The following is a 22,890-nucleotide window of genomic DNA, read 5'->3' as shown; positions in this document are numbered from 1 at the left end:
GATAACTATAATTACTAAGCTAAGAGATAAATATAATAAATAATTATTAAAATTTATTGTTAACAAGAAATATTTTTACGTAATCAAGTTCTTTGATTCGCATATTTAGTTCTGGAGATATGATAAAAAAAACAATAAGAATAAATAACATCGAAGAGACCAAATTTCTGATTGATATCTTTACTCAACAAAAGGCACCAAATTACGGATTCAACTCCATATTTTGAAAGTTAACATTCAAATATTTAAATCTTTTGGAAAAAAACCCACCTTTATCGACATCATGATTCTAACAGTGCAGGTAGCATTATTGAGAAATGTGCAGAATATGAAAAATTAATTCTTTAAACATTAGGTTTTATCGAAGTGTACTTACAACTAGAATAGTTTTCCTTGTGTAATTCTATATATTGTGTTAGTTATATGTTGTCATAGTATATGCGCACCAGTTACAGTCAAACTACACTCTCACAAATAAAACTTTCGCTTTTGACTATTCGGCAATCCTTGAGCTGCATTTCGTTAATTTTGAGAATGATTTCGTGACGAAATCACGTGATTTCTGGTAAAACGCGAACTCTCAAATATATGACGAAAATGTTTCCTTAACTCGAAACCTCATCACAGTGTATGGTGAGAGATTGTTTCTAGGTTGAAGACTTGACCATCGAAACTAGAATGACAAAATAAGACGCCCGGCCTACATGTTTTTCTGGGAGTTTTCTTCATACCAGAAAAATCCCGGGTTCATAACCCGCTTCTGCCTGTCCTTCTATCATCTGTTCTATCTCTCCTTCTAGGACCTGGATAGCCTGGTTGGTAGGGCACTTGGCCCATGTCCAAGAGGTCATGGGTTCGATCCCAGCTGGCCGAAGACTCCCCGTGTAGTAAATGGTGACTGATGCACGTTAAATCTGACGAGTCACGAAGTCCTCCATGTTCCCATAAAAAAATCATACCTCTGGGGGTGCTGATCCAGTAGTTTCCTTGACTTCAGGATTGGTTCAAAATTACAAGGCTACAGAGTCGAGCATAAGTAGTCGTAAATCCAAAATTGGGTCGGCTGTTCAACGACGGTTATAATATCTGTCCTTCTATCGTTATTAGGGCGATGCGGTCTGCCTACATTGTGCTCACGAAGAAGTGATCAACATTAAATTATCACTCCCGTTAGACACCATGAGGTGTCAAAAAAAAAAAAAAGAGTGCAGAAATATTTCTTTACATTTTATGTCTCCTTGAAGAAGTGACGATAGTTATTTCGTCAATTTAACTCGATGTTCCCTCGGAGCATATAGCAGGAAACGGTTTCGTCAAGAACAAAGTGAAATTTAAGTATCCACTTTTTACAGTGTATGTAATTTAAATGTAACTGGAACGCTTATACTAGTTTATATAATAAATATTTAATGTCCCTCAGTGGTCTTCGGTGGCAATAATTAAACCATTTAAGGTATAACATGTGCCTAAAAACCATAAGTTGGTTTTCAGCCGACGCAGATGTGATTAGCTAACAGTTCCTCCATGTCTTAACTCGGAAATTTTCAAGCTGTTGTGTGCAAAGTCCATGAAAATTCAATCTTTAGTTAAGAAGTTAATTCAGGAGAAAACTTATTTTCTTGACTCAAGGCATACGTACAAATTATCAACATTAAGGAAAAGTCGTCTCTTAAAAATCATACTCATCAACTTTTTGACAACATAAATGAAATAAAATTATCTCAACATATAAGACAAATATATACTTTGGTAAACAAAACTAAATGAATACATATTCTTCAGAAATATCTAATTTACCGAAAGAGCTACTTTATGCTTTTCCTCCCAAAATTAAAGCTTTCTCATGAATCGATTCAATAATCATTCAAATAATCATTTTCTTTTTATGGACACACACTCCCCAAATTGATCTCATTCAAGTAATATGGAATAGCTGTTAGGCGCACAAGTAGCCAAGCTTGTTCTGTCTATAATTCATATCTATCTATGCACACAGGGACAGAGATACATGCGTGCATTATTTCCAATATTGCCCACCCCCTTAAAGCATACATTTTCGATCAGACGAGAGTTTGTGGTCAGCTAATAAGTTTTTATGTCAACCACACACCCAGCATAGAACTCTTCGCACCCACTAATGTTAACATTCTGTAAGATTCTATGGCACGCCATTTTATATGATGACCCTGTTTCGTGAGCATAGGGGGTTGACACTCGAGAACAAAAATGGATTTCCTGCCCACTTTCCCTTTTTTGCTGACCCCCACGGACATAAAGGTACCCTCCCATACTTTTTATATGGGGAAGAGCCCACATCAATGAAGAGTCAGTGAACCAAGATGGCACGTGATCTGGAATCTCGGCACGCTAACTACTAAAGGCAGGGTAATCAGCGGCTTGTGGATATTTTGAGTGTTTTACCCCGTTGAAATTGTGATAGGGGAATTTATTATTTATTGCTTGCTTTTATCTGATCCGTGTGCTTGAATGCGATGCGGCATTACCTGTGTATATGAAACATTATATAGCTTTTATATATTTTTTTCTGAACATCTTTTAGGGTTGAAACTATGTCACGTGGTTTATAAGGCTTCCTCAGTCTTTAGTGTTTTTTTTTATTATTGCACTGCTTTATCCTGGGAGCCTAAATTGAATGATTATTTTAGGAAAAAGTAAATTACATTAGCACAATAGCAAGCTAACTATGTCACGCTGCATATTATATTCCCTTCAAACTGAAAAAGGATTCAACTTTCTTCAGGTTAACGAAGAGGGAATTCAGCTATTTCCTTATTTATTAAGGAATTAGTTAATATATTGGATCACTTTCAAGTGTTAACCTACGGAGAATCACATCTTAGCGATTTCCTTTTCCATTAAGCAATTAATTGATATATTAGATTACTTTTTTATGTTAATCTCCAGAGAATCATATATTAGCAGCTTTTTTATTTATTAAGAAATCAATTAATATATTAGATTACTTTTAAGTATTAACCTAAGGAGAATCATATCTTAGCAATTTCCTTTTTTATTCAGCAATTGATTATGATATATTGGATTACTTTTCCATGTTAACCTACAGAGAATCATATGTTAGCAGTTTTTTTATTTATTAAGGAATTAATAAATATATTAGATTACTGTTAAGTATTAACCTACGGAGAATCATATCTTAGTGATTTCCTTTTCTATTCAGCAATTGATTCATATATCGGATTAGTTTTCAATTGTGAACCTACAGAGAATCATATATTAGCAGTTTTTTTTATTTATTCCGGAATTTATTAATATATTAGGTTATTTTTAAGTATTAACCTACGGAGAATCATATCTTAGTGATTTCTTTTTATATTCAGCAATTGATTATGATATATGGGATTACTTTTCCATGTTAACCTACGGAAAATCATATATTAACAGTTTCCTTTTCTATTCAGCAATTAATAATTATATTAGATTACTTTTCCATACAAACCTTCGGAGAATCATATAGCCCTTTCTTTATTTATTAAGAAATTAATTCATATTTTGGTTGATTTTTACATGTTGATGACGGAAAATCATATATTTGCAATTAATTATACCCAGATATATCAGTTTGAATACCCTATAATTGTACCCAGCTGCAAGGAACTAAGTGGTTTTCTTAGGTACTATTTGGTGCTATAAAATTCTGGTTGTTTTATCGTATAATGTAAATGCAGTTAATGAACTTTTCTTCTCACAGTTAAAAGTTTGAATACCATCTTATTTACGGTTATTTGACTGCTTTGTTTAAATATAGTAAAATAGCAAGTAAGTAATTGTTACTTAACCATTTTTTCGTAAACTTTCTAACAGTGTAGGATATATAAGAAGAATAAAAAGTAATAAAGAAATTCGCACTTAAATTACTCTCCTTTTTCTTTTAGTACATAAGCGACAGGTGATATATTTTTTCATGTTTGGTCAGATATAATTTTAACAGTTTTCATTCAAATCAGATTAAATCTTAAAACTTTTATTTATTTATTGAGAGCTGCATTTAAACAAAATTCGACTATTATTTCATGTTTTTTTAAAAATTTAGGTGTGAATCTTTATCTTCTAAGATTGACAGCTTAATAAATTTTTAAAACCAGCTTTCTTTCAAAACATATAAATTAGGCTATTATTAATGCATGGTATTGTAATAAAATATTACTTAATGTAACATATCTAACAATATTTCGTATTTTTAATTAAAAAAACTTTTTTTAATACAATTATTTTTAAGAAGTAAATTTTTCTATAATATTCAGTTTACATCGTAAAAATAGGAAAATTACTGGAAAGGTCCTGCTTAAAAAATTTTTGTTTTGAAAGAGCAGGAAAAAATTATGAAAACTTAGAACGCAATAAAAAATAATAATAATAAAAAAAACCCATAAGAATCTAAATTTTAGAAAAGTTTTGAGAAAAAACACTTCTTAATATTACATTTATTACAATATTTGTTGGAAGCAAATAAAAAAAATACAGATAATAAAATAAAATTAACATATTTTTTTAAAAATTTCGAAAACCACTTTAATTTAGAACTTGAAAAAAAATAAGGCTACAATCAACGTTTTAGTTTACGCATTGCACTTTACAGTATTTAAAAAGCTAGAATATTTAAAAATAATTCATGTAAAAAACTTTCCATGAGCCTATGATCAATTTTTGAACCTTATTTCTCTTTAAAAAAAACTACTGTGAACACTAGTTCATTAATCAATAGAAGTAGAGAGAACCGTGGCGGCTCAGGAGATGGAGCGTTCGCTTACCAATAAGGTCACCTAGGTTCGAATCCCAGGGATGACTGGTTGAAGCGATTTCTGCTCTCGACTCGCACCGACCAGTGTGCTGCAGAAAGAAATATTCTCAGTTGTAGACGGATCATGGGTTAGAATCCCCTTGCCTTTTGGCTACCCATGGGAGGTCTTCGTGGTTTTCCTCTCCATGTAATGCAATTGCGGATTGGTTACATCAAAATGTCCTAATTGAAGGCTAATTTGTGACAATGTTTTTTTCTAGAAGTTCCTTTGTCTTCTGGGTTGGATTCAAAATCACAAGGCTTGAGAGCTAAACATTGATAGTGGTAAACTAAGATTCGGGTTGGCTGTTCAATGTCAGTTAAAAAATGAAAAAAAGTTAAGAGTTGGTAATATCTCCACAAACTTTAGTTTTTCAAGTTGGTTATTTGTAATTTAAATTACCAGTGAATTCAGTGATTCTAATTACTATTAATTTCATTCATTTAAACTGTTTGTAATTTTTCTACTATTACAATTTTTATTTTTTTAAAATTAAGTTACAATTATAGTTAGTTAAATTAAAAAATTTAAATTTTAGTTCATTAACTAGTAGTTTTAGTCACTAAATTTTCAATTGATATCAGATCAATTATTTTATTCTAATTAATTTGGTTTAATTAATAATAATTTCATTCAGTAAAATTACTAGTTGTTTTAGCTGTTAAAATTTTATTTTAACAATTCCAATTATACATGTAATTTCCTTTATTCAAACTGCTTGTAAATTCAGTCATTGAAATTTCTCTGTAGTTTCAGTCATTAAGGTTTATTTTCAATTTCATTTTCAAGCATTTCTTTGTTACTTTAGCAATTAAAATTGTTAGTGTTTCAGTTATTCAAATTTCTATTAGTTTTAATCATTTATATTACTAATATGCCGATCACTGGTCTAGTGGTTACTGTACTGAACTGCGGGCCCAGTGGTTGTGGGGTTGAATCCCACCATAGGCATGGATGTAACTTTCTCTCTCACTGTTCTATGTCCTTTCTTTTGTGTAAATGTAACCCGCCCTATGACGTAACTGTATGACGTGGGAGAAGCTACTCCACCGCATTGGCTTAGCCACTGTTGCCCCCTGTGTTACGATAAAAGAATAGCAATTAGGGCTTTTCTGAGGCCAATGTTAAGTAGACCCAAGTACCCGTCATTACGAAAAATTTACTAATATTTTGTTAATTTCGTATATATATATATATATATATTTAATTTTGTTAATTACGTATATTTTTTTTAAAAAAATTAAAAAATATTTACTAATATTTTGTTAATTACGAATATATTTTTTTAATTTTGTTAATTACGTATATTTTTTTAAAGAAAATTTAAAAAAAATACTAATATTTTGTTAATTACGTAGATATTTTTTTAATTTTGTTAATTACCCATATTTTAAAATTTTTCTTAAAAAAATTTACTAATATTTTGGTAATTACGCATATATTTTTTAAAATTTTGTTAATTACGTATATATTTTTTAAAAAGAAAAGTATAATTGTTACCGTATTTAAACAATTATTCAGCATGCACAAGAATTTTTCATTTAATTTTTAAAATTTATAGCAGAAGGTATCGTTAATACATTTATATCGTCTGCCGCTCTAGATGAGAGAAAAAATTTCAAATGAGGTAGGAAAAAAATATTACTTCTTGGTTAACATTTGTAAAAACCGCGGCAGAAATAGATTCATACATTTCTCAGCAAGGGAGAAAGCGAAAGTTTCGGAGAGTTATTATTTTTAGTAACAAAACTGGAAAAGTGTGATTGTTTTTTTTTTCTTCTTTTAACTAAAGTGAAGAAGAATAGTTGAAGGGAAGTACTTCAAAAAAAAAAAAAAANTGCGTTCGATGACTAAGACTCTTTTCCTCAAAAAAATGGCGGTATCATTTCCAATGTGAGGGCTACATCACGATAAAGAGGCGGACGAATAACTCTTCCGGCGTCAATTATTTCTATTATATGGATATTTATTATTCAAAACTGTCCATGCGTACTTGACTATGCGACGAAATATTTGCGTGAATTATAACGGAAATGAAGATGAACCCTATTATACAAAGCATGAACTTTGTACAAATATGCACGTTCGATTTGAGGAAGCCAGCATAAAAATGCAAAAGGAATCATTAATAATACAAAACAAATTATAATCGTTCTTATTACTAATGCTAATGCTCTCAGTATGTAATAAAAATGTTTTATAGTTGTAATCCGATATTTAATGCTAGTCATAACAGTTTTTAGCTTGCTTTTCAACATAGAATTTGAATAATAATATGTGAGAAAAAAATTCTCTTAAACCTTGATTTTTTGTATTGTGTACGACCATAAATTTTTTTACTGCATATAGGTTAGGTAAAAAATAGGTTAGAAAAGTAATGTTTTTTTCTTGTATTTTAGCTCTCTTAATACTTGTTCTATAAATAATGGCAATAATGCGATTTTGTATTTGAATAACGAGATTAAAAGAAATTAAAATCATAAATACGATAAAAAAAATATTTCTTAATTTAATTAAACTTATGTATTATTTTATATATTTTTTTATTGTTGCATTGCATTAAAATTCAATTTTTTAAAAGGTAAATATTTGACTCAAGAAAAGTATTTTATATAGAACACATTGTAAGAACAATGGTGTACTATCACTCCAAACTCTATGCTAAACAACCTTGAAAATTGCTAAAACGAATCCTTTTTTTCAACCTAACACCAAATCGAGTCTTCATATACAATTTAAAGGGTGTATGACAGCTCTAAGCATCTGAAACGAAAAAGGTTTACACCAAGTTCATGAATTTTTACACCAGACGTTAAATCTTTTCCCAACCTTCCAATGTTGGTGAGTTCGTGTGTAATTGCTTACAATCGACAACGAGTTGGCGAGCGTTGGTGATCGCCTTTATTGCTGTTTTTCATTTACATAAACTAAAATTCGCCATTAAAAAAATGCATGCATGTTTTTAGCTGTGTAAAAAGGATTTTTAATTTTTAAGTCTCTGTAAACTGCATTAAATATTTTTATTCTGCATAATTTGCATTCGATTCTACTTTGTTAAGCCTAGTTCAAATTCGTCTTAATATTCTCTCTGTGCTACGCGTATGTTTAATTTACAAACTAATTTTATTTTAAGAACTAGTGTATGTATGCAACCTAAGTTACTGATTCTTACATTGTATTGTCTCGAAAAATAACTTTACCAATTATGTGATATCTTACTGTAATTATAAATTTTAGTGTTAGTAAATAACAAACATGGTGGCAGCAACGAGTATTATCTAAGAACATTATAGATGTTTCACTGCAAAAAGAATTATCTTTGGTTTTTGGTGTAGTGGAGCACTTAGTGGAGCACCACTGTAGTGTAAAATAATTGCCATTATTCTTAGTGTTCAGATGCACAAAACACTATGGAGTAAAATAGTTACTACCATTCTTGGAGTACAGATACATCAAACATGGTGGCATCTACATTATACCGAGTAGTGTATAATAACATTGTAGATGTTTCACCGAGAATGGTGGCAACTATTTTACACCATAGTGATGTTATTGGAATACCACTATGGTGCAAAATAGTTGCCACCATTCTTGGTGTTCAGATACACCAAACATGGTGGCAGTTACCGAGTAGTGTATAAGAACATTGTAGATGTTTCACTGCACCAGGAATTATCTTTGGTTCTTGGTGTAATGGAGCACCACTACGGTTTAAAGTAGTTGCAACCATTCTTGTTGTTCAGATACAGAAAACACTATGGTGTAAAATAGTTACTACCATTCTTGGTGTTCAGATACGCCAAACATGGTGGCAGCTACCGAGTAGTGTATAAGAACATTGTAGATGTTTCACTGCACCAGGAATTATCTTTGGTTCTTGGTGTAATGGAGCACCACTATGGTTTAAAGTAGTTGCAACCATTCTTGTTGTTCAGATACACAAAACACTATGGTGTAAAATAGTTGCTACCATTCTTGGTGTTCAGATACGCCAAACATGGTGGTAGCTACCAAGTAGAGTAGAAGAACACTGTTGGTGTTTCACTGCACCAGGAATTATCTTTGGTTCTTGGTGTAGTGGAGCACTTATAGTGGAATACCACTATGGTATAAAATACTTGACACCATTCTTGTTGTTCATATACACAAAAAATTTATATAGTGTATAATATGATTTTTAAACTAATTTCATTATGAATTTTTGGGTGATTAAGCAGAGAAAATATCACCAATAAAATTTAAATATTTTTTTATGTTTAAAAAAAGTAGTTGTAATTCTCAGAAACTCGTCGATGAATTTTGCACAAATTTGGATTGTGCTATTAAAAATTACATTGTCCAAAATTATGTAAAAATTATGTACCATACAATTCAAATTTTTTACAATTAATAAAATAATAATAAAAAAATAAAGTAATTAAAATATAAAATAATAAATGTTTACTAAAAGTTATTTTTTGCATGGAATTATTTTGATTATTTGTAAGATAATAAACCGAATAGCTATTGATCGAATACATTGTCGGTCAACTGTCTTGATGTTATTCATCTTTCACGATTATACAACACAGGCAGGAGAATGACATTTTGATACGAATAATAGAAAAATTATTATCAGCAGTTTTAACTACTATGGACAGTTTATTTTAGTTAACTTATTGTGTAAAAATTAAATTAATTCAAATATCAATCATGAAATAAAACTTTATGTCAACTTGCTTAATTAATTCTCATCTTTTCTTTTTATGTCAATTTCCTTGTTGTTATTTTCCTAACATGTTCACAGCGAGGGGGGGGGGATTATTTTAGACATTTGAAAAAAAAAAATTCATGTAAAGCAAACAATGTCATTAAAAGCTATTTTAATCATTAAAATTTGTTCACACTTCTTGTAAATTATTACACAAAAATAACATTAGGTAGAATACCCATAATAAAATACAACTAAATATCAGTTGACCTGATTTACTGTTGTCTTTTTTTATGTCAATTTCCCAGATGTTATTTTTCTTGCGCGGTAACAGTATGGGCGGGAAAACCACTTTTACAGATTACTCCGAATTCCTCAATGAATTGATTGGAGAAATAAGAAAACGCTCATACTACAATTCTCTTTCAATATCATTTCAAAGCATTTTTACATTTTCAGTTTCATAATTCACTCTTAATTTATCTGAAATACTTTTTTCCCATACTAAAAATTTTAAATTACTGATACTTGAAGGTCAAATTGTCAATAAGAATTTCTGCTAAATAGCCTCCTCTTAAAAAGTACACATTTTTCTATTAGGGATATTTTCATTATGTTAAATTCAACAAGTATTAATTTTGATTATGCTAAATCCATCTAGTATTTATATTAATTATGTTAAATCGAACAAGTATTCATTTTAATTATGTTAAATCCAACAAATAGTTATTTTAATTATGTTGAAACCAACAAGTATTTATTTTAATTACGTAAAACTCAACTTAAAAAATAACGTTGTAAGCAGTTTCAATTAAATTATAGCCCACATTTACTTACTAAATATATGGTTATTATGCTAATATTAGAATATTGAATTTAATACTATCATATGAAATAGCATTAAATTTAGTAAGATAATGTTCAATTCAGATTGATGTTTTAAATTTAATAGTATATTTAATTACGGATCTAATACACGTCTTTTTTTAATTCTATGTTACCTTATTCTTATAACTAATAACGAATTTGAATTTAAGGTCAAAAATTTCTATTTATGAGACATTGAAGTTGATATAAAAAATAAATTTTTAGATTGCAGTAAATAAGTAATTTTTTGATATCGTTATTTACTTTAAAGATAACAGCGCACATGAATAAACAACGAGTATCAATTGATATAAGTCATTGAAACAATCAATTAATGAATAAATAATAAAACCCGCCTTATCAAATTGGAAACAATCCGCATATCGACGTATTAATATTCACCATTCTTCTTGCAATAAATACTTCTTCTTTTATTTATACTATCTCTTAAACTTCAGAGTGAGTGAATAATTCTTAAAAATTTATAATTAACATTTATTTTTCTAGGGAAGACATGGAAATTTTTTTGAATATTCATTTTTTTATACTTACTTATTCGTAAGTATTTTTATTTAAATATAAATTGCTTCTTTTACTACAAGAAAAAAAAAATCTCAAGAAATAAATAAATTTGAACTAAATAAATGCTAAAAAAAAGAAAAGAAAAGAAAAAGCACTTGACTCATAAAATATTAATTAGTAATAAATTTTTTTTATGAATTATTTAGTAGAACAATTATTAATTAATTCATAATAATATTGTATTACTTACTGCTATTTTATAAGCACGACAATGTCTAACAAACATTTTTCTTTTAATTCCAATATATTTATTAACAAATGTTTATCAATTAAAAGTTATTGATTAATTAATTTAACAATTGGAAACTTAACTTTTTTAGAGAAAAATACAGAAACACGTTTAAACCAAGCTTAGTGTTTAGGATATGTACATGATACACAATATTTTTTGATTAAAATATAACTTTTTATCATAAAGAAAGTACAATATTCGAAAATAAATTTGTTAGAACTAGAATAGAAATTCTAACAAAATATAATAGAACTTTTAAGAGATAATATAAAAAATTTAAAACAACATTTTTATAAACAAGCTTAAGTTTATTTAAAATTTGACTTTTATTTGCCAGTTAAAAGTATCGAAATACCTAAAACCTTTCAGAATTTATAAGATATATGCTCATTTTAAGAAATATTTTACTTTAGCTTCATAATTAGCTTTCATAATTTTACTTTAGCTTTCATAGTTTTATAATTACTTTAGCTTTCATAAAAAGAAACATTATACTCAAAATTGACTAGATGAAAAATGCTTGAAAAATATATACATTAAAAGAAAATAAATCAGTAAAAAAGATTTATGACTATGTTTCTCATATTTATAACATGAAATTTCAATTTTAAATATGATTTATTATTATATTATTTATAAAATAGCACAATAATTTTTTTCAGTCTGAGTTTGTAAAGTTATATAAAAACTAGTTTTAACTACTAAAGATCTACGTTTAAAAAAATAATAAAATAAACTGTTAAACAGGATCACACGAAAAATTAATTTCGTAATAAGATTTTGATGTTGTTGAGTTTTTATTCATTAGCAAATATTGACTTTATTGTATAATATGTAATACTTATTAAATTATTTTCATACAATAAATAAAATTCTCTCGGAATTTATTCATTTCCTTTTTTACCCCTTATAATTTTTTCAATTGAACTAGTAGCATTTATATTTCAAATAAATCGGATGTATTAAAAAAGAAAATTAAAAATTGCTGCAATCTCACCTGCTATCAAGAAGTTGTTTATTACAATTATTATTGCACATAAACAAAAGACTCGAAACCAGCACATGTGCAACTTTCGGCAGCAGCTGAAAATTGTTGCGGTATCCATGGCAACCTATGTCAACTGTTTTCTCTGTGGGAGTTAAAATTCATCCTAGTCCATACTTGGGACAGGTCAAAGGGTTCGATGTCCCTTCTCATCCCGTCCCTGACATTCACTTGACCAGTCCGGTTAGTCCCTTTACGTCCCTCCACTCACTGCACCTAATGTTGTCCCCTTTGTTATTCATAACGAGCGGTTTTGTTCTACAGAGCGCCATGCTGTGCATTGCATCACGGCGAGAAAAATCACAGCCAACTGCTGCCAAGACTTTTAAATTCCCGCCAATGCTTGGCGAAATTGTAATTGATTTTGTGTTTGACGATTCGTCATGGCTAAAAGAACACAACCAAAAAGAAGAAAAAATAACCGATATTATGAATATTTTATTATGAACTTAGAATAGTGGCCAAGGGTATCGGAAAATCCATTTAGTTAACCTTTCAAAAATAAATATACGGAACAATTTTAGTACCGTTTCGGTGGGTAAAAAATATATCAATTTATAATTTCTAGTTTTTATGGAATAAAACGAAGGAAAAGGGAAGTTATAAATGTTATTTATTGCATTAGTTTCCTAAAAATTAGTTTTCCTTCGCTGATGTGTTTTAACTTAACATATTGACACATATTTTGAAAAGCTATTTTTGTCTATGTAAACGTTTAAAAGCATTTGAGAAAAATTTTAAAAATACATCCATTTTTAATCATATTTTTATACTAATTTCAAAATATTTTGCGTACGGAAACATAATAGGCAATTACATAATAATAGTAACTACCTATTATGTTTCCGTATAAATATATTCGTATAAATATATGACTGATATGACTGATATTCGTATAAATATATGACTGATATTTATACGAATCTTTGCTCCCAAAATTCTTTAGCCCCCTCTCAAACATTGAGCTCATATTTCAGTTATTTTTCAGTAAATTAACTCAAATAAACTTTGAAAGCTTCTATAAAACTAAAACATCGATCTGAAAAAGCTCCTGGGATTTAAAAACCAATTATAATGGAAATAACTTCGAGAGATTTTCATGGTTTTTATCAGAAGAAGCACAACTGAGATTTAATTTTACTCAAATGCTTCACACGTTTCTAACTATTTCAGGAATTTTTAATTAAGTTAAGTTCAAAACCACGTGGTTATGGAATTCAACAATTAGTAGACATAAATTCTGAAAATTTGTATAATGACATTGGATTTTGGAATTTGAGCTATTAGACTTATTTAAAATGTAATGACTTTTTATATTGTTTGGAAAGCTGATTTCAAATACAGTATCCAATTTTTTTTTTCATTTTCATGAATATATTCACAAAAAGATAATATATGGAGAAAAATGCCTTTGGTACAATGAACAAAAACATACACGAAACTCCAGGAATAACTTTTGATCTAACGACATGAATTTCACGTACTAGGATTCATTCATATCTTCGAAGGAGTGTCCTCAAATATACTAATTCATTACTGCAGACGATATTTTAAGTTACGAAATCAGACACAAAAGCATAATACTTTCTCTGAATATACATACTTTTTTTCTTACATATTATGATTTCTGATCCACAAAACATAAGAGATAGCCACAATCTGGGAAATAAGGTCTCATTAGTTTGGTCAGGAGAGCTGCAGAATACGTTTTAAGAGAATTGATGAAATATCGATTATAAAATTAGTTCATGTAGGGAAAATTCAATGTAAATAGCAAATTGTAATAATCATTTATTACATTTTATTATTATATTTTATTATTTTATTTAATAATAATCTGACAAATTTGATTTGTAAGTCAATAAATTTTTGCATGATATTGAATAACGTAATTTTGTGCGTCAAAATACAAAATTTAAAAGTAATTGGTTGTGAAATTCTCACAAATCAAATTTTAAAAAAGTCAGGTATTTAAAAATTGTTTTCCCAAAAACTAATTTTATCGATTTTTTTCCGTATTTTTTTAAGTAATTTTAAATTATATTCCTTAAAATTATTTGAAAACTTGCACACCCTACAGTTCAAAATTTTTCCGACCATTATGAAAAAAAATAATGAAAAAGAAAAATTTATTATTAAATTTTTTTTTGCATACAATTATTTTTGGATAAATTAATTTTATAAATCGCTTACAATTGCCTAAAAATGCAAAATTAAAATTAGTAATAATGGTTTCAAGCTTTCGAGCACTCTCTTGATCAAACTATTGAAACCATATTTCCCATATTCAGGCAACCGCTGTATTTTGGGGGACAGGAATCATAATACGAAGAAAACAATGGTATGTTTTTTCCGATAAAAAGTAAATTTTTGTGTCTTATTTCGTAACTTAAAATATCTTCAGCACGGAATAATTAGCATATTTGAGGTCACCCCTCGAAAAATTAAGATTGAGTCCTAATACGTTAAAATCCAATCATTAGATCAAACATTAATCAAGGTGGTATGTATATATTTTTCACTGTACGTATTCTGATATAGAAAAGATGTCAAATTATTACTATACAGATATTTTTGATGAATATTTTTATGCTAAATTGAATATGAAATGTACATGTCAATTTAATCATTGGAGCTAAAATAGTTTGGAAGTTATTAAAGTTATATATATATATATATATATATAATTGTTTTATTTAATTATTATGCGATGATGGACGAGAGAGAAAGTAACAAAATCATCGTAAGCTCAAATAAAAGTTAGGGAAAATCTTGGAAATAAAATCCGTAAAATGTCTTGTTTTGGGGAATAAGGGAAATCTTAGTAATTGTAATTGGTTTATTAAATAGGTCGCGCGATTCCTACGAAGAGCAAAGGGGAAAATGTCTTACTTTTAATTACTTGAACCAAAAATAGATTAAAGGATGGGATGTGAATTTAAAAGTGTGAGAAAGCGTTTAGTTTTGAATAATAAATTGAGAAAAGGATTTACAGAAAAGGAACAGCATAAAAAGTTTAATTGAAGCTTTTTATGTTACATCCCTCCTCCCCGAAAATTTTTAATCACCATCTAAATTTTTCTTCTTATAAATTATCTATTTGCCAAACTTTCCCTATGATAGAAGCATAATCAAAATGAAAATAATCAAATTTGTAATATTAACAAGATATAAAGTAATATAAATTACAAAAAATTCACTTTTCTGCACATGGTAAAGATAATAGCATAATTAAAGTGTTCGAGGAGGAAAAGCGCTACCAACAATTTAAGAGTTTGATTTTCATTTTTAATAGTTTTTGTGACTTTAGTTTTATCAGTTCAAAATCCTTTGTTTGAAAATCACTATAAAGTTTTTGACCACGAAGTATTATTGCTCATACTAACACAACTTAAGTAAGCTCTTCTATCAAGATGAGAAAATTATATAAACATTTTAAAAATGCACATATTCAAAAAACATGAAAGATGAAAGTATGAAAATACTAGTGATATGAGATATAAAAAGATAAATTGAAAATTTTTGTCAAAAAAAAAATTTTATCAGAAATTTTATTTTAGTATTTTATACTTTGTTTGAAAACAAAATTAAAAAAAGTTGGCACAGTGGTCGTTATTCTGATGTTTAAGACTTCATTATTTTATTTTTATTTCAATAAAAAAAAATGGCACTGGTAAGTCTGATGTTAATCTTACCTTTACAGGCTCAATTCTTCTTGCCTCTATATCATATTTATCTTTAGCAAAAATGTCTGAAAAAGTTGGGAATTTTTTTCATCATCTTGAATTTGCATAATTCCGTCAATATGGTTTTGACAATGTTGCGCAATCAGTCTCAATAATATTAGAAAATTCAAGATTATTTTCAGTTTTGCTATTTAAATGTTTATTTTTAGTCTATACTAACACTTTCAATATGCTTATAGGGTGAAAAACCATGAAAAATTATATTGCCGACAACATATACGGAGAAAGTCCGAAAAATAACGGATATTTTTTTACAGTGTAGAGGAAAACAATTAAAATCCATGCATCATTCTGAATTCGTTGCTTATTTTTAAGCAACTCAATAGTGGAGTCGTTCAGAGACTATGAAACATTTTTATTACAAAAGCGTACTTCACCAGATCTCGAGATTTTTGCAAGCGAATAGAAGAATTTTTTGCACGCAATTATAAAATTCATTTATCCAAAGATAATTCCGTGCAAAAAAATAAATTTCAGTAAATATTTATTGTTTTTCAGTATTTTATTTAATAATTAGTCGAAACAGTTTTGAATTGTAAGGCATACTATTTTTTACGTCACTTTGAAGTACGTAGCTTTACATGGCAAAATAAAAAATTTGAGCGAAGTTGGTTGAATAGTTCCTGAGAAATCAAATTTTAAATAAGTCGTATATTTAAATAAAAAATAATAAAGATTTACTAAAATTTAGTTTTTGCAAGGAATTATCTTTTGATAAATGAATTTTATAATTGTGTGCGAAAATTTTTCAATTCCCTTAAAAAAAGATTTCTCGAGATACGAAAAAATCTCGAGATTTAAAAAAATTACATTCAGTGTAAATATTTAGCAGAATAGTATTTTCAATCAGAAAAAATAATTTTATGCGAATTTTATTCAATTTGCACTTTTGCATGTAACAACCAAGCTCACTTTTTCAAAAAAAATTATATTCAGTGTAAATATTTAGCAGAATCGTATTTGTTTTATAGTATAATTGATTTGTTTTATAGTATAACTGAAATAGTTTTATAGTATAACTGAAATAGTTTTATAGTATAACTGATATTTAGTAGGAAAAAAGTTTTATTTTCAAATTTGCATTATTTTTTAATTCCTGCATTTTTTTCCCTTTTTTAAAATTTATATGGCATGCGAATATTTAACAAAATAGTATTTTTAATCAGAATAATTATTTGAAAATATATGGCAAAATTAATATTTTTCAAAAATTTGAAAGTTTCTAGATATAATCATTGCGCACAATTTTTGAAACTTATATAGGTAGTTAATATAATTAATATTAATAGTCATATTTAACGGAATTGTAGTCTCCAGCAAAATAATATTATAAACAGTATATAGCAGATTTAATGCTTAATAGAAAAATATTAAAAAGTTTCAGTTAAAAACAAGCACTTTTGTAACACGCTCATTTTTAAAAAAAATTAATATTGCGTGTTAATATTTAACAAAATAATATTTTTAAGCAGATCAACAATTTTAAAGATAAAGAGCAATATTTATATTTTGCAAATAATGTTTTATTTCAAAATGTACACTTTTTTTGTTTGTGATTACTAAACGAAAATTCTTTATGTTTATATTACCCATTAATATAAAACAGAGTAGTATTTTTGAACAGAATAATAATTTTTATACGATATAGCGCAATTAATATTTGGAAAAATAATTTTAATACGATATAGCACAATTAATAGTTAGAGAAAAAGGTTTTATTAGTACTTTTTGTTATGGTAATTATTTAACACAATTATGATTATTGCTTTTTTTTTTCTTTAAATTCTGTAGCGCTGAATATTTGTGAAAGCAAATTTGCTGTAATTTTAGAATTCATGTAATTTTTATCATCACTTCATTTAAAACTAGCATAAAAACAACTTACAATAAACACTTTATATGTAAACAAGTTTTTATTTAACAATAAAAAAAACTTATTTTCCTTAACCGTCACAAAACAAATGTCAAAAAGAATCTCAAACAAAATTTAAATTTGAGAAACTTCTAATTTCCTCGTCAAAAATGTAAAGAAGAATGTGGTTATATAAGTCAGATGTGGAAAATGAGTTCAAAACTACTGTTTTATACACAATCAAAATGATTTTCTCAAACATTATTTTGTGACCTAACTAATAAATTGCACAATTATTCAGGTATTTTCCGGAAATGTAAAATCACCTTCGGAAATTTTTTTTAATGAAAATTAAAAAAGATTTTTTTAAAATTTTTTTTTCAATTTTAATTTTATTCAAATGACATTCTTTATAAAAAAAAATTACATTAAAAAGATTTAGATTACAAAAATGAAAATAAAAAGAAGGAGAAAGCGACCTTCATCATTATCAGACATTTTTAAAGTACCGTCATTAAGTAATAATTACTTAATTAACATTAAAGTTTAGTTAGTCATTTTTTTTTAAATTGGCCAAAACAGGCAGGTTTAGATACTTGACATTTTTGGTTTTCTTGAAATTTTCAGGATATGCTCTTTAAAACTATTAGACACGTATTTATTTTTTTGAAAATTTTTTTTTCTTTCTTTCTTTTTTTATTCTGGAGGAAGTTTTAGGGGAACGGATCCTCTGAACTCTTATACTGAAGATCCTCTGAAATTTTGAGAAAACACATCGACTTACAAATGGCAATTCCTTTTCTAAAACTACTGAATCACGACACTGATCTTTACTTTATGTTCTGCTACGTTCACACTAACTATTAAGACATAAATACTTATTTTGTATCAAAGGTCACTCAAAAGTTTTAGAAGAAATGCTCTTTTCTTAGTATTTGACAGTCAGAATCTACTTGTACCAACAGTGAGCCACAAGAAAGTATATATTTCTGTGAATAGATACTTTTAAGTAGTACAAAATAAAATATCATGTGGGTATATTTGGCCTAGCCTTAATATTGACCTTAAAGTAACAAGAAACTGAAATTTTGATTAATTTTCAAGGTCATTAACTGATTTCGTCAAAACTAAACAAATATGAAATTTGTAGGAAAAGAAGTCTTAAAAATAGCAGAAACAAAATCAATTTACAGATCTATGGTTACTGATTCAATTTTTTTTATAATATAACACTGAAGTTTGAGGCGCGTATCTGAGTAAATAAATACGGAAATGGTTATGGTAATACTGTAAATTGTTAATTAGACCTCGTATGAATAGATGAATTTAAAACACTTCCCCTGAGGTGACCTGCAATCGAAATATAAAACTTACTAAAGGGGAGGGTAAAAACTTACGCTTTGCTATCTAGACAAGTGATATAATTATAATTATAGTTATATAATTATAAAAGTTTTTGTGGAGTGCAATGCACTGCTAGGCAGACAAGCAAAGTTTTAGATTTATCAAATGAGACAAAACCATACCAGATGAGAACAAAACCAAATTATAATGGACTATTTCAAAAATATTTAATACTTTACTTTAAACATATTTACTTTCCGACTTATTATTTTACGCTGGACCTATTTACTTTACTTGAAACGATTAAATTTCATCTCTAATTTTTTTTTCTTCTAAAAAGGTAGATTTCTCTTTAATATGTTTTATTTAATTCGCAAATTATTATTTTTTAACTTAAATCAATTTTTTAAAAGGTTTAAAAGAAAACAAAAAAAAATTAGATATTTAGTATTTTTGGTTTTTTTAATTTAAATGTGTGGATTACTATCATGGATTTTTTTTTCTTCTAAAAACACTGATAATTACTTAAAATATTAATTCAATTTATAAATAACTGGTTTTTAATTTAAATAAATTTTTTTAGTTAAAAAGTTTAAACTTTTAAAAACAAGAAACTAATCAATATTTAATTTTTACTATTTTTAAATTAAAATACAAAGCTTTACACAAAATTGAAAGTTAAAATTTAAATTGAAAATTTGTAATTTTTGAATGGACATAGTTGGGTTGTGTTTTGTCAAGTGAACCAAGGAATGTGTTTTAATTAGTTCATCTATTGGTGTCGTTTATAGTTTGAGATACAAAATACTACACTTTTTTGCGTTGGTCAGCTCTGTGGAGCTGCCCTCTACGCGCGAATGAGAGTTTTGTATTCCAGTAGTCCAGACCAGTGGTCGGACGTAGAGCACTACAAGTAGTGAAACTACTGTAGTCGCTGCTCTTTTCGTAGTTTGTAGAGTAGTGTGTTACATGTTTAAAAAAGTACTGTAGTGAGTAGTGCGATGTAAAAAGAAGAAAAAAAACAGTAGTTTGTTTTTGTAGTGATTCCTGGGAACTACTTTTAACGTTAGTTTAGAAAAGAAATATGGTTCTAACGCATTTAATTTTTCGAATTTGACGGTTACAAATCTTCGCGGATCCGTCAATATATGCATTGAAAATGACCCTGTGGATGCAGCTGAGATTTAACAGAAATTACGTATTTAAAATCACGTATAACTAGCATTTGAACTAGCTAATGCGGAAAACAGATAATTAATTACTTGGGTCACACTTCCGCATGCGGATGGACACTCGTGAAACATAGATGTTACTTCAAAGAAACGAAATGCTTTTCCAATTCAGTATCTAAATTATAATAAAAAATATATAAGTCAATTTATTAGAGGAAATATATATAAAAGAACATTAAGCAATTAAAGAGTTGAAATTATTTGATAATTTCGCATCTCTTAAATTAAATATTCTCTGCCAAAAAAGGCATAAAAAGTTGAAGGTTAAATGAACAAGTTTTGAAAAAAAAGATGTTTTGAAAAAAAAAAGCTCTTTCTTCTGAACATGAATAAATATTTCTTAATTATTCCCATGCATTTAATGTAAGCCAATTTTGTTATTCAAAACCATTTGTAAATTAGGTGTAAATTAAATTCTCCAGCAAAGTTCGTCTCTTTTAAGTAGTGAAGTAGTAACAAAATTCCAAAGTAGTTCGTAGTCACCACATTTTTAAAAAAAATAGTTGTAGTTAAATATATTTTTGTTTTATTTTGTCACCGTCGCTTTGAGCAGTCGACCCAATTTTGAGTTTACGGCTACCATTGTTCAACGCCGTAGCCTTGTAATTTTGAACCCAATCCAGAAGACAAGGGCTCTTCAGGATCAAGTATTAGGAGACATTTTGTCTTCGTGAAGAGTTTTTTTAATGACACTATCCCGCGTTTTCCTTACATGGAGAGGAAAACCACGAAAGCCTCCCACGGTTAATCTGACGGCAAAGGGACTCTAACTCATGATCCGTCTACCATTGAAGATATTTTACGTTTGCACTGTGGTCGGTGCGAGCACTAGCCGTCCCTAGGATTCGAACCCGGCTCACCTCATTGGGAGGCGGACTCTCCATCCCCTGAGCCATCACGACTCAATTAACTACATTTGTAACAAAGTAATTATAGTAAACTACAAAAGTAATGTAGTTTTACAGACCACTGGTCCAAAGTTACCGATTGTGGAGTACGCCATCTACGGCAACAAGGCAATCCACCTCTTTAATTAAGTAAAATTTCAAGTATTTCTATATTTAAAATCGTACACTGAAATATCAAAACAATATATAGGGAAAGTAAGGTGAGAACGGAGTTCAGATTCGAAAGCCTGGTGGAGCTAAAGTGTTCGACCGAGAAAATGTCAGATTCAATCAAGATATTCACTGATTATTTGTGTACAATAATTCCAACAACTATGACGATTGCTGAAAAGTCATAGATGCACTACTTTATTTACAAATACATTTTTCTAGGAAAAGTCCAATCAGCTGATCTTACCCCACTAGTGGGTTAAAATCGTACGCAAATGCAAACTTTATAGGAAATTTAAAAATACTAGATTTTCAGTGAAAAAGTATCAGAAGTAGCAGTCATTTTTATCTTATATTACAATTTATGAATATTATGCATCAAATTCACGTGTAAAGTATAGTTATGTTATCCCGCTGCTCCACTGCAGCTTTCGTGGGCCCAGCAAAAATACTTTCATCATTGGATTCACTTAACGTCCTTCTTTTTTTAAGTTAGAAAAGTTTTTTTTTTTTACATAAAATTATGCAATATTGGTACTACTCTTTTTTTTGATAATTTTGTTTTTAGGTTTTCCTTTTTATTTTGTTTTATTTTATCCTTATTTTACTTTATTTCACATATTTAGTTTTTGTTTGATTTATTTATTTTTTTACGTCACTACAAAGCAATTTTTTTCATCCATCTCTTTCTTCTTTTCTTTCTCCTGATATTCTAAAATTCTTTTTTTATTTGGTGAGTATAGTACCGAAATCAGTACCCTCGACTTGCCGTAACTGATCTTACCCCAACAGCAGAGGTTTACGAAACAAAACATAACTAAACTACTAGTGGACTAAATTGTAATTTTTTGTTTGGGTATGAATCCTTAGTTAACGAATAGTAAGCTAGACTAAAACGATTTCTTATAACTGTACAAGGGCGCCGGCAGAATAATATAAAAGGGGGTGCAACCCTTCAACAAACTACCCCCCCGCTCCCCCCAAAAAGAATTTAAAATATTCTGTTATTACATTTTGTTTTGTTATTACACATACTTTAATCTGTTTTTTTCAAGATACATTTCTTCATTGTTAACAAGACATTTAGAAAAAAGTACGAATTTCTTGTACTTGCAAATTTTGCCACAAGAAACTGTATTGATGGGGCTGGCTACTGACATTGAAACACAAATAACTACAAACAGTAATTTTGTATACTAACGTGTTTGTGCACGCTTAACATTGGTATTTATTGTGCTGATGAAGTTTTACAGTTGTTAGAAGTCAGTTTATGTTATACACCTAATAACTAATAGAAAATATAATATTATTTATGCTTTTTTAAATGAAATTTAAAAATATAGCTTAGATATCTGCCAAGTTTGTGCATGCTAAGTGTGCATAAAAAAAGAATAAAAAATGACTCAGAATTCATTGAAAAAG

At 28.2% G+C, this 22,890-nt stretch overlaps 1 protein-coding gene across 1 annotated transcript in view; it reads right to left on the bottom strand.

Moving 5' to 3' along the window:
* LOC107456418 (serine-rich adhesin for platelets) overlaps nt 1-12,525 on the bottom strand; it is a 46,142-nt gene extending 33,617 nt beyond the window's left edge. Inside the window, exon 1 of the mRNA XM_016074271.4 lies at nt 12,189-12,525. Coding sequence (XP_015929757.2) covers nt 12,189-12,297 — 109 coding nt within the window. The 5' untranslated portion in view covers nt 12,298-12,525. The remainder of the gene's footprint in view (nt 1-12,188) is intronic.
* Between the last annotated feature and the right edge of the window lie 10,365 nt (nt 12,526-22,890).

This window comes from Parasteatoda tepidariorum, chromosome 8 (assembly GCF_043381705.1).
Source record: "Parasteatoda tepidariorum isolate YZ-2023 chromosome 8, CAS_Ptep_4.0, whole genome shotgun sequence".
NCBI lineage: Eukaryota > Metazoa > Arthropoda > Arachnida > Araneae > Theridiidae > Parasteatoda > Parasteatoda tepidariorum.
The sequence above is the reverse complement of the archived record's forward strand: the minus strand, read 5'-3'. Positions and strand labels throughout refer to the sequence as shown.